Consider the following 12152-nt stretch of genomic DNA (forward strand, 5'->3'; position numbering starts at 1 on the left):
CGGTCGCTTTCAGCAGTTATTTTCAGATAGGAAACGTGGGGGGTCAAGGGGGAACAAGCAATGGGAGCCGGCTGCGGAGATGTCCCCGTGTTGATAGTTGAGCTCCTTTAGATTCGGGCGTCCCGCAATTCGATGTGGCTCCAACGGGGGCGCTCGGATTAAGGTAGATCCGCCCTCCTCTATATATAGAGCAGTAAGAACGAAACGGAGTACAAAGTCCATGTTAGATATTTCTAGGTATTTCTAGGTATGAAGTATGGATTTGAGAATGTTATATCGTACTCTTCTAAATGTCGGGGCCACATATAATACGGCACTGAATGGTATAGTACATAGATTGTCTATGCAATCTAACAATGTTATCTAACCTGCTTATTTCTGTTTCTTCTCCGATGCCTTTGCGCCGTCTTTCTCTTGTTGAGACACTTCTGGTGCCTTGAGCTGCTCTGAAACTTGAATAACGGCTCGTTCCGCTTCTAGAGCAAGGCCAGGTGCATCGAGTATTGTGGCAAGCTTCTTCGCATCTTTCGTTCGAAGTAATATCCTGTCATCGCTCTTCTCTACATTCTCGACCATCTCTGCAGCTGGGATTTCGCGTTGCGTCTCTTCTAAAGTGCGCGAGACGCGTTTCGCATATAGTTCCACTAGTCCTGGGTGTGATATCGGATTTAGCAGATTCTTCTCGACGAGAAACTGCAAATGTTTGGACCCGTTCAAAGCTTGGTAGTTGTAAGTATGAAGCAAAGACAGGGGTTTGTGGGAAACCAACCTCGCCAATGTGACCAGCCTCGATATACGAGGTAGAAGAATGGGATATTCGGTATTCTATGATTGCAAAGGTCAGAAATGCGATTTGCCTTATACACGCAAGGCGGCAATTGCAGAAAACATACATAGGGATCAGGGCAATTGGCGCCGTCAAGGGGGCAGCGATGAAGCTCCACCACATCCTCCGTCGATGCAATTCTTGTCGTGCTTTCGAGAGTTGATGCAGCATGGGGATCAGCTTCTCCTCCTTGATCGCATTGCCTGGAAATAAGACATCTACACGTGTTGTTCCATGTGATTCATCAATCCGCCGTTGAGAGCTCAACGAGGGAATGCTTTTGAGACCCCATTCTTCATACGGTATCCGCTGCTGAACTCGATTCCCCCACGACACAATGTGCGTCTTCCAGCCCTTATCAGCCTCCTCCCATTGGGTCCAAGTCTGCGCCGCCTTGTCGGTGATCCGGTCTAGAATGGAGCGCTCCTTCGAAACATCCTTGCGCAGGAGTCGGGCATAGATCAAGGCTCTTCTGGTGGAGATCGGAACAACAAATAATCGCAAAGTCATGGCGCAATTTCCAATGCTGGGCTCCGTTGGAACTAAATTTTGGTATTGATTGGTAAGGGAGCTGCGGGCACCCAAGAAGAGCGCAACTATCGATCGACGAAGGGGAAAAGGCGATGAAAGCGAGCGACGGGAAGTATCATGCCTTTAGCCTTGTCTCTGTTGTATTTTGAAAGATATTGAGAAACTTTTTTTTTTCGTATAGCTGGAGCTTCGGCGTTGGAGCAAGTTGAGTGATAAACCACGAACGTCATTCCATGCAGGGATCGAGTTCCACAGTCCGAGATTTGGACCGGGGTTTACTCGGCAACGGGGCTGTTCCGGGTTAGTCCAGTCCCAACCTTATGTCTCACGATACCCAATTCACGGCTAAGCCTGTTCACTAACACCCTTCGCTCACACTCCCGGGTTCACGTTCTCTGTGCTTTCCGCGCCGTCATTCATTCGCGCATAATTCACTCGAGCGCCACTGCAAGGTCAGCTCGGCGGCCGGACAGGCCTTTGGAACCCCTTTCACAGAAGGGCTACGAGGCGATGCAGCCCGTTCCAGCGCGACTCCTGTCAGCACAGCCTCACCTCACCGAACGTTGAACCGCAGGGCAATGGCCCAAGATGCGGGCGAAGTTCGAGTCCAGCCTCCTGACTCCAGCCTACCCCCGGGCGATCCGCTGATGGAGAAATCATCCGCCGCAGAATGGACTTCGTCGCCTTCGAACCATTTCCCCAGCGGGCAAAACAACGATAGCCCTTCCATGGATCCTCTACATACCGAATCGAAGGATAAAGCAACGGCTTTATCGCCAGTATTATCGGATCAAGTGGAAGAGAATGCCGGGCCTAGTCCAACATGGGGAAGCAAACTGCGGACACTGCCGGGTAAGTAATTCACCCTGGGCGCACTACGCATTGGAAGTTATTTACTGATTCGGATGTGCATTTAGCCTGGATTCGATCCTTTGAATACCCACCCGATGATGATATCGAAGCCAACGCCACGTCCCGGCTATTACCTTCCCAACCCAATGATGCTCTCGTCGCGCAGCACAATCACTCGCCGTACGCAACATCCAAGCAGTCCGGCTATTCGACTCGTGGGGGAAGCCTTGAGGTTGATCAGGAGCGAGAATCACGGTGGAAGAATTTTTCCAAGTCCACGACATATCCTCGAGAAGCCGGTGTAGAGGAAAAACTCGTGACACCAGAATGGCTGGCAGAGAATTATGCCGATTACTCGCAACCCTGGCGCGGGCAGCTCGAACCCGATGAAAACTCCGACGATCCCCTCAAGAAGAAACGGCGACGCGAAATATGGTTCAAGCGCTTCCACAACACCCTTCTACAGAGTCCAATTGTGCCTCTGATTATCCGATTGACCGTGTGGACATTTTCCCTAGTAGCTTTGGCCCTTGGTGGCTCCATTCAACATCTTTCGGGTGATTTCCCCCGACACCAAGGACCTTCAGCCTTGATGGCGATCATTGTGGACGCCGTTGCCCTGGTTTACCTCATTTACATAACCTGGGATGAATATACATCTAAGCCGCTGGGGCTTCGCTCTCCAGCGGCTAAAGCACGACTCATTCTTTTAGATATTTTCTTTATTGTCTTTGACTCGGCCAACCTAAGTTTAGCTTTCGCGTCTTTATCGAGCGCGGAAGGCGCATGCACTGAAGCAGAAATCAACCAAATGTTGATCCCTAAGAACGACAATATCTGTCAGCGCCAGATAGCTCTGGCTTCTGTTCTACTAATTGCACTCATAGCTTGGCTCATCACATTTGCGATCAGTGTTCTCAGGTAAGAAGCCGCCTCACAATTTTGTTGGATCTAGAATGCTAATCACGGTTCATAATGGATAGACTTGTCGAGCGAGTGTCAACGAAGTAGATCGCAGACAGTGCTCTACGGAAGCGGCCCAGACGCCGTAGTCCCTTTTCACAATCTTCTTCCTTTTTTTTTTTTTTCCATCTCATTCGCTTGCAACATCTAGTGTCTGTGGCTGGTACCATGTGATTGATGCATATTTGAACTTTTTTCTTCTTTTTATCCTCCTGTTCTCTTGCCCTGATATATTTATTTTGTTTATGAATGTTCTACCTTTTGGGTACAACCCTACGAATGAACCATGTCCCACTTAGGTTGAAAGGAAGTCTTATTATTAAATACCCTACGGTTTTAGGAATGCGGATGATAATATGGCTTAATACAATCAAAAGTTGTTCTTGACAAAGGGTCGTTCTCATGGATGAAAACCCAATCAAACATGCAATGCAGGGCCCTCTTCCCCATACAGCGGGTCCCCATGAAACCAATCTAGGTTCCCAATATTCCGACAAGTACGTTCTTCCCCTGGCTGTCCATAACACATATCCCAAGACTTGCCTCGTGGATACGCGCCAACCATCTTGAACGAACCAGAGCCAGAGTCACCAGTCTCGGAAAGAAGCTGGTGACCTACTCCAGCTGGGACTATAATCAAATCCCCTTTAGAGACCTCAGGCTCAAACCGATCAGGGTTCCCTTCCCCTCCGAAACAAAGACGCGCAGAGCCAGAAACGACACCCAAAACCTCGTGACTAGTGGAATGAAAATGGGTTTGGCTGTACATGGTATAGACCCAGCTTGGGGAGACCTCGCCTATTTTGTCAAGATGCTTCGATAAGGCATCGGCTGAAGCATCGAAGGCTTGGTGGTAGATCAAGAGAGGCTTGGACTGGATGGATGTATTCGGGATCCGCTCCCACTTCGGGATTTGGCGGGAGGTAATTTGGATTTCCGAGGGTGGTTGAATTGTCATTATGTAGGATGAGTTTGTAGAGAGAGACTGTAGATACTGTGTAGTTTGCCAGTGCATCCGCAATTAATGGATGCTATGACGTCATGCAGAAAGAGCCTCACGGATGCCTCCACAACCTGTCCAGTGTTCACGAGTCACGTTCTGTTCATCAGAAAGGACCAGAAATTAAGCTGTACCGTGTACTCCATAGTTACTATAACCAACAGCCCAGTCATGGCTTACAAGGGATCATCGTATTTTTTTGACTAGGCGCCATGAATGTTTCAGGCAGCAGAACCTCTCTTCCAACCAGCCACAAATATGTCTGGAGCCTGATGTTAAGCGCTTAAGACCATGCACCTCCAAAAAGATCTTCTGGGATTCATAAAAACAGGGGTTCTACTTCCAAAAATAAAGAAACAAAGATACTTGTCAAAAAAAAACTCAAAGAAATAATTACCAAAGAGAGAAAGAATACACATGGTGGCTAACGGTGCGAGTAGATTCGCAGCTGACCGCCTTTGATCTGGACCACATCTCCGCCAACTCTTTTTAAGTCGTCCGTCATCGCCCCAACGCCGCCACGCCCTTCTTGAGTTTGTCTCTATTTTACTCACTCCTCGACTTCGGTTCCTGCAGAGTTCTGCGTCTGTGTTGCATTCCGGGAGCCGGCTCGTTTTCCACCGTCGTTTCTTGCTCTGTTTTCGAGCGTAACTGCCCCCTCTCTCAACTGCCCTCGAACTACCCACCGCTCTGGAAGTGAGCGAGTCAAGCCATCTGGGCATCGACATCATTTTCACTTATCTCTTGTCTGATCGCGGCTCCGGTTCGGTAGGTATTTTATACCAGAATCAACCTTCGTTCCTGGACTCCTTACTCCGCGCTGACGCTCTCTAACCAGTTTCCACTCGTATTCGCATCCATCGGGCGTTATTTCCCCGGATCAATATGGCCCCTCTGATTCCTCAGACCCCTCACAAGGATGACCTGGAAGAAACGTAGGTCTATTCATCTTCTTCTCGCCGGTTGATACTATGGCGGCTTCCGTTTCGGATTATCGACTAACCGCTACAGATGGGCGTTTCTGGAGAATGGCATCAACAATGTTATGGTAAAGCTGGAGGAGGGTGTGGATATGAAAACCGTATGTTCTTTTATCGTTACCGGAGTCGGACTCTGCTACTGGGTGATCTTATTTACTAACCCCTCGATCTTCCGATAGTACATGGCCCTCTATACGTGCGTCTACCCTCTCAAGGGTCCTATTATCCCTCGTTGTTCCCCCCATCACTAACACTCACATAGAGCGGTTCACAATTTTTGCACCTCACACAAAGCCGTCAGCGGTCAAGCTATACAATCACAGCGTGGTGGTTCGTCCCCAAACTATTCGGTCCCTACCTCCGAGCACAGACAACTGACCGTCACCGCAGCGCATTTGCTCGGAGAGGAGCTCTATAGAAAACTTGGGGAATACTTGGCTGGCCACCTTGATTCTGTTTACCAAGAATCGACAGGCCACGCCGACGAGGCCTTACTCGCATTCTATATCCGTGAATGGGAGCGATATACCAACGCTGCCAAATACATCAACCACCTTTTCAGATACCTCAACCGTCACTGGGTGAAGCGAGAAATTGACGAAGGGAAGAAAAATGTCTACGATGTATACACACAGCACCTAGTCAAGTGGAAGGAGGACTTTTTCGTCAAGGTGCACGACAAGGTCATGGGCGCGGTTCTTAAGCTTGTCGAGAAGCAGCGGAATGGGGAAACCATCGAACAGTCCCAAATTAAGAGTATTGTCGATTCATTTGTTTCTCTTGGACTCGACGAAACAGACCCCACAAAGTCTACACTGGAAATTTACCGCTTCTATTTCCAGAAGCCTTTCCTTGGTGCAACTAGAGTCTACTACGAAGATGAGTCCCGCCAGTTCGTTGCAGAGAACAGCGTTGTTGAGTATATGAAAAAGGCAGAAGTCCGTCTCGACGAAGAGAAGGCACGTGTCGGGCTCTATTTGCACAATGATATTGCTAAAGAACTAACCGAAACCTGCTTGGATGTGCTTGTTACTGCACACTCTGAGCTCCTGCGCGATGAGTTCCAACCGCTACTCGACAATGAACGTCAAGAAGACCTTGCCCGGATGTACCGGCTTTTGTCGCGAATCAAAGATGGGCTGGACCCTCTCCGCACAAAGTTCGAAGCGCACGTGAGAAAAGCTGGTCTATCTGCCGTCGAGAAGGTAGCCGCTGAAGGTGAATCCTTCGAGCCTAAGATGTACGTCGATGCATTGCTATCTGTGCACACCAGATACGACAGTCTCGTGAAGGAAGCTTTCAATGGCGAGTCCGAGTTTGTTCGCTCTCTCGACAATGCATGCCGCGAATTCGTGAATCGTAACAAGATCTGTAAGTCTGGGTCTACCAAAACACCCGAGTTACTGGCGCGGTACACGGATTCTCTATTGAAGAAGGGGTCAAAGGCTGCGGAGGAGTCGGAGCTGGAGGAGATGTTGGTCCAGATCATGACCGTTTTCAAGTACATTGAAGACAAGGATGTCTTCCAGAAATTCTACTCTAAGATGCTTGCTAAGCGGCTGGTCCACGTGAGCTCAGTATCTGACGATGCTGAGACAAGCATGATTAGCAAACTTAAGGAGGCTTGTGGTTTTGAATACACCAACAAGTTGCAGCGAATGTTCCAGGACATCCAGATCTCTAAGGATCTGAACTCCAGCTACAAAGATTGGCTAGATAAATCTTTCTTAGACGACGATGACCGGAAGAAGCTTGTGGACTCACATTTCCAGATTCTCGGAACTGGATTCTGGCCCCTCAACGCGCCATCAACCGATTTCCTTGCGCCTCCTGAAATTGTCAAGACTTCTGAGCGGTTCCAAAAGTTCTATTTCGATAAACATAACGGTCGAAAGCTGACCTGGCTCTGGCAGTTGTGCAAGGGCGAAATCAAGGCTAATTATATCAAGAATACCAAGGTTCCATACACATTCCAAGTATCGACTTTCCAGATGGGTATTCTTCTGCTCTTCAACGAGAGCGACTCCCTGACATACGAAGATATCCAAAAGGCTACTTCTCTCACGCCTGAGATGCTTGATCCGAATCTGAGTATCTTCTTGAAGGCCAAGGTCCTCACCATCGGCCCAGAGGGATCTAAGCCCGGCCCGGGCACGACCTTCTCCCTCAATTACAACTTCAAGAACAAGAAGATCAAGGTCAACCTCAACATTCAAATCAAGTCCGAGCAGAAGGTCGAGACGGATGACACGCACAAGACGATTGAAGAAGACCGCAAGCTTCTGCTTCAGGTATGTTACTTCTTTATTCCCTGCTTTCGTATTTGTACCATATTCACTAACGTTTTCAATCAGTCCGCCATTGTCAGAATCATGAAGTCCCGGAAGAAGATGAAGCATGTGCAACTTGTGCAAGAAGTGATTCATCAAGTCAAGTCACGTTTCCCACCACAAGTACCTGACATCAAGAAAAACATCGAAGCCCTGATGGAGAAGGATTACATCGAGCGTCTGGACGGCGATGAAATTTCTTACATTGCATGATTGCCTAATACAATCAAATTCACCCTATTCATTTTTATTCCACTATTGGTTTTCTCCCTCCCCCATCTGAGGCGTTTTATTGCGAGAACAAGGAATTCATCTCAGGCAGCGCTATCTCACAATCCCATTTGTCACGTTTCGTCTCATTCAGTTTCTTTCGCCTGTCCCTAAGCTGACTGCGACTTCAGTCTGCGCCAGTCTCTATCTAGACAGAGAATGTGCCCACGCCGTAATGTTGTTAGATAAAATAGGTATTAGCCTAATTGATGAAGTACGCTTGACTATGTTTCATGTTTCTTTTTCTCCTTTGGTAGCCTAACTCCGCAACATATCCATTTCATTCCCCGGTATTTGCATACCTGCTCATCGTGCATGCAACAAATTAGCAGTAGGTTCATATCCTTGGCATTAGATGGCTACCCGGAAATCAATTAATCCAATCAACCACCACTACCACCACCAACCTATCTCAAATATCTCAAAATCAATCAAAGAATATGCATGCATATCATCATATCAATCACATTGTCGAAGAAACGGCAAAAGTATCAAGAGTAAAAGTGGTATCAAGAGAAATGAAAATGAAAATAAATATGTATGATTGTACATCTCACGATAATCCAAAGTCCAAACAAGATGAAACATGACCTGGCAGGAATAAAATAAAAGCTGGTCGGTCAGCCAATGACAATGTGCAAGGATTTGATGCCCAGGCTGCATGCAGTATGCAAGTCGTGTATGTATGTATATGTAGGTGTAAGAAGGAACGTCTGAATAGGAATGGGTAGATTAGATTTGTACAAAACCCGATTCCGAGGCCATTCTGTTGTATTTTATGATGTCGACTCGTTTGCGGGTGTTGAAGTCAGTGCGGACGGTTTCTCGGGTGAGACTTCGGCTTCAGTGTCTGGTTTAACGGCTGATGTTGTTTCGGTGGGTTTGGCGGCGGCTGCTGAGGGTTCTTCTTCTTTTGTGTTGTCACTAGGTGCAGACTCGACGGTATTCTCCTTTTCTTCAGGTATTGTGGCGGCAGCCTTCTGTTCGCTCTCAGTCTGCTTCGCTGGAGGTTCCGAGACATAGTCATCGCCCAAGCCAGGCGCCTCTCTCGACAAAGGAGATTTCGGGTAGACAGTCTCGTTATCGTCATTGTCGCGGTTGGCAGCGTTGATGTCAAGGCTATCGCGCTTGAGGAAGATGTTACTGAGTCGCTTCCTTCTGCTTCCACTACGGGATAACGTGTTCGAGCCCTCGCTGCGAAGAGACTGCATTGATAGTCGTCTGCCTTTTTCCGTGTTATCATTCGACTCCGTGATGCTTGCCAAAGTCGGAGTAGACGGTGATGTCACAGCAGCGCTCTCCGTTGGGGAGGGCGAGGTAGACTTCTTTTCCTGCCACTCCTTCTTCTTCTCAGTTGCCCATGAGCCCCAGGAGCTGAAGTACGCGCCTGCTTTCTGGCCGACGACACTGACGGAGGCTTGAGCCTGCGTCATATCTACGGCTGGGGCGGGTGCTTTGCGGTTGGGAAACCATGAGGAGCCGGCTGTGGATGATGCGGAGTCTGACGGTGAGACCGGGAGCGAGGCAGATCTGTCCAGCGATGGGCGCGGTGACTGGCTTGCCTTTTCTTCGTTTCGCTTACGCTGAGCTTCTCGCATGGATTCGATATCTGCCCAGAAGCTGTTGAATGCGGCGGACACTTTCTTTTGGCCTGTGGAGAGGTGTCTGTTGAGGGCTTCGCGGCCTTCACGCACTTTTTCGTCGAGATGGAGGTCTGCGACTTGTTGGGAGATTCGTCTCTGGACATCATCTATCGTCAGGCCGCCAGCAGACGGGTGTCGAGGTTCGGCGACGGAGAATAGAAGGGCGTCAGAAGTTAGACGCTCAAACAAGGCATAGTTGGATGTTCCTTTCCATTGCGCGAGGAACTCCTGGTTGAACTCCAACGCAGGGTTGCCGTCGATATTGTAGGAATCCAAATGCGCCCGACTACGGCGGCTCGGTTCATCCGCGAGGAAGGAGTTGAGTTCTTCATGATACTTCATGCATGAGAGCAATGCGAGAAGGTACTCTTCGAATTGAAGTCTAATGAACTCTTCAGATCCCATGTACCCGTGCGTCTTCGGTTGCTGGGGATGCGCTTCATCCCAGGTATCGCTCACGATTTGGGTGATGGCATCAATCCAGCGCCGATCTGCCACAGATAGGGTCAGCGCAGTTCGTAAAGATGGTGATGTAATGTTGATCGTGTCTTCGTCGAGCTAAAAGTGGATATGTTAGAGTAAGCTCAATTAATTGACGGGGACGTCTTACGTTGATTAAAATATCGCTATAACGGTCTTTCTGCTGCAAAAGCAAGGAATTTGTAGAGCCAACAACATATGATTTCGTTCCGTCGTCCGCCAGCAGATCCAGCTGCTGCAAAGGTGTGTACGGTCCAAACATGCTTCCCTAAAGACGGTCAGGGAAATTCTTATAAAAAGTGCGTTTGTGGCGCACATACCTTTCCAAAAATCTGCAACGGGAGGCCCATATATGCCAACACTGCTAGTAATCAGCACTCACTCTCCGGGATAAAAGTTCAGATTCCAGGCGTCATACAAGAGCTCCTGTCACTTGTCTTGAGGGAGGTCGGTTTCTCAACCGTCTGCGCATAGGTGTCAAAGGACGGATCGGCAGAGTCTTGAAGGTAGTTCATGAGGCCGGGAATGAGAGACACGAGAGAAAACTGGATCATGCACAGTCGTTCGCATCTTGACCCGAAGAAAAGCATCTACCCAGTTCACTGTATCAGTACGAGGCGAGAAAACAACGGTAACAGAGCGCCCACCTTTGGTTGCAATAGCAATGCTTTGAATAGGACAAGAGTCTGGTATTTAAACTCATGGATCATCTCTCGCAAAGAAAGTCCTGGCGCTTGTCAGTATGTTAACTTGCAGTATGGCTGTAGTGTAATTGACTCTCACCTAGAGTTTGGTCCTTAACCCCCTCGCCCTTCTCCAGACTTATAACTAGGCCTTCGCGGAATTTCTAGCCAAAGCGCGTCAGCGAGCACACTCGGGTTCAAATCATCAGGTTGCCAACCTTCAGGATATCACGGTCCGAAAAGTCCCTGTTTCCAATCTCTTAACATCAGCCATGTTCTCTAGGCATCCTAAAGCCAACTTCTCGACCTGCACTATCCCCAGTATCGACCGACTGACATACCGCTGCGCAAACCAAGCCGACGTAACAACAGAAAGCTTCTCCCTAAGCTGTCCAAGGCTCTTCGGCGTATCCGTAACAACAACGACCGCCTTCTGCACCGTCGACCTCGTCACATCGGGCGATTTATAGATAAGGGTCTTGGAGTCAATCTGTCTCGAACAAGCGATACCGAAAAGTGACGTGGGGGGCTCGGTCTCGGTGCCTTTACGGCGGAGGGTGAAGTATGAGAATTCCTCGGTCGACCTAGCAGCGGGCAGAGAGTCATGTCAATAAACGGATTCCGTATCATGGGTATACTAGATTCAGGGTCGTACATATGCGCTCCGTCGGAGAGCGCCATGAACGGCAATAGTGACCAGTCATTTTCGGCCGCGGGGTCGGTTCCTTCAGGTCCAATGCATAGTTCGATTTCGGGGCCCCTGTATAAGAACGGTCCGTTAGTGCTCTGTCTAACAATAAATTGTTTCCATTTCTTGCTCAAGCCAGATAGTGGGCCCTGGCGTTTTGGTCGGAGTTGCACAACAATCTAGGCAAACGGACCGGCGTCGGGTATGCGGAGGTAGACAAGGCAGCAAGCGGAGGACGCTCGATTTCCACGGCGTTGCTTCTCGTCACCAGCGGAGATGAATCAAATTCAAACAGCAACTCACCTAGCATGGTGGAAGTCAATGACCATGACAATAGGTTCTTGGTGGACCTGAGCGCGCGACATTGTGTCCTGTCGTGTGGGAAAATACAAGACCGGAGCCCGGTAGCAACAAGGGAGGCCCTCCCGGAAAGAAAAAGACAGGAATCGGTAGCCGCTCAAGTTCGACGAATAGACACCAATGCACTACAGAACAAGAACTCGAGAATAAATAAATCGGAGACGAGGGCGAGGAGGCGAGTGTTGGAGGAGATTGGCTCCTGTCGGACCTTTTGTGGGCGGTGACGAAGTTGGCGATAGATTGACGCCGATGGGGGATATTTGACCAGGACCCCGCCTTCAATTATCGACCCCTGAATAAAAACAAGTTAAATAAGTATCTACTCTGTACTACGGAGTAACTACGGAAGAGGCACTTGGAAGATATTCCTACCGCAGCTCTGGTGAGATCGCTGATCGGATTTTAACTACAACTGGCTTTATCTAAGGCTTCTCGCCGGTTTATGCGGTTGGAAGGCCCCTATAAAAGAAGTATAGCCGTTCAAGGCATCCACGGGTACAACTTTATCGTAGTCGATTTTCGTTGAAGCGTCTGGCGAGACACATG

General features: G+C 48.9%; 5 protein-coding genes across 5 annotated transcripts; 2 read left to right on the forward strand and 3 right to left on the reverse strand.

Moving 5' to 3' along the window:
- Positions 1–372: 372 nt before the first annotated feature.
- Positions 373–1336, reverse strand: APUU_50763A (mitochondrial K+-H+ exchange-related family protein; the record flags this gene model as incomplete). Its single annotated transcript, XM_041705796.1, has 3 exons — positions 373–719; positions 770–825; positions 894–1336. The coding sequence occupies 3 exons, from the start codon at positions 1334–1336 to the stop codon at positions 373–375; spliced, it is 846 nt and encodes a 281-aa protein (XP_041558246.1).
- A 599-nt stretch (positions 1337–1935) lies between these two features.
- On the forward strand, positions 1936–3220 carry APUU_50764S (phospholipase D regulator; the record flags this gene model as incomplete). Its single annotated transcript, XM_041705797.1, has 3 exons — positions 1936–2209; positions 2275–3130; positions 3193–3220. 3 exons carry the CDS (start codon positions 1936–1938, stop codon positions 3218–3220), a joined length of 1158 nt encoding a protein of 385 aa, XP_041558247.1.
- Positions 3221–3590: 370 nt separating this feature from the next.
- Positions 3591–4187, reverse strand: APUU_50765A (cupin domain-containing protein; the record flags this gene model as incomplete). Its single annotated transcript, XM_041705798.1, has 1 exon — positions 3591–4187. One exon carries the CDS (start codon positions 4185–4187, stop codon positions 3591–3593), a length of 597 nt encoding a protein of 198 aa, XP_041558248.1.
- Positions 4188–5057: 870 nt separating this feature from the next.
- Positions 5058–7695, forward strand: culA (cullin culA; the record flags this gene model as incomplete). Its single annotated transcript, XM_041705799.1, has 6 exons — positions 5058–5107; positions 5184–5253; positions 5332–5348; positions 5415–5482; positions 5543–7443; positions 7507–7695. The coding sequence occupies 6 exons, from the start codon at positions 5058–5060 to the stop codon at positions 7693–7695; spliced, it is 2295 nt and encodes a 764-aa protein (XP_041558249.1).
- Positions 7696–8528: 833 nt separating this feature from the next.
- AVL9 lies at positions 8529–11611 on the reverse strand (the record flags this gene model as incomplete). Its single annotated transcript, XM_041705800.1, has 10 exons — positions 8529–9953; positions 10006–10143; positions 10196–10236; positions 10294–10465; positions 10523–10602; positions 10659–10722; positions 10777–10804; positions 10900–11142; positions 11214–11318; positions 11550–11611. 10 exons carry the CDS (start codon positions 11609–11611, stop codon positions 8529–8531), a joined length of 2358 nt encoding a protein of 785 aa, XP_041558250.1.
- Positions 11612–12152: the final 541 nt, after the last annotated feature.

Source organism: Aspergillus puulaauensis, chromosome 5 (genome assembly GCF_016861865.1).
Source record: "Aspergillus puulaauensis MK2 DNA, chromosome 5, nearly complete sequence".
Taxonomy (NCBI): Eukaryota; Fungi; Ascomycota; class Eurotiomycetes; order Eurotiales; family Aspergillaceae; genus Aspergillus; species Aspergillus puulaauensis.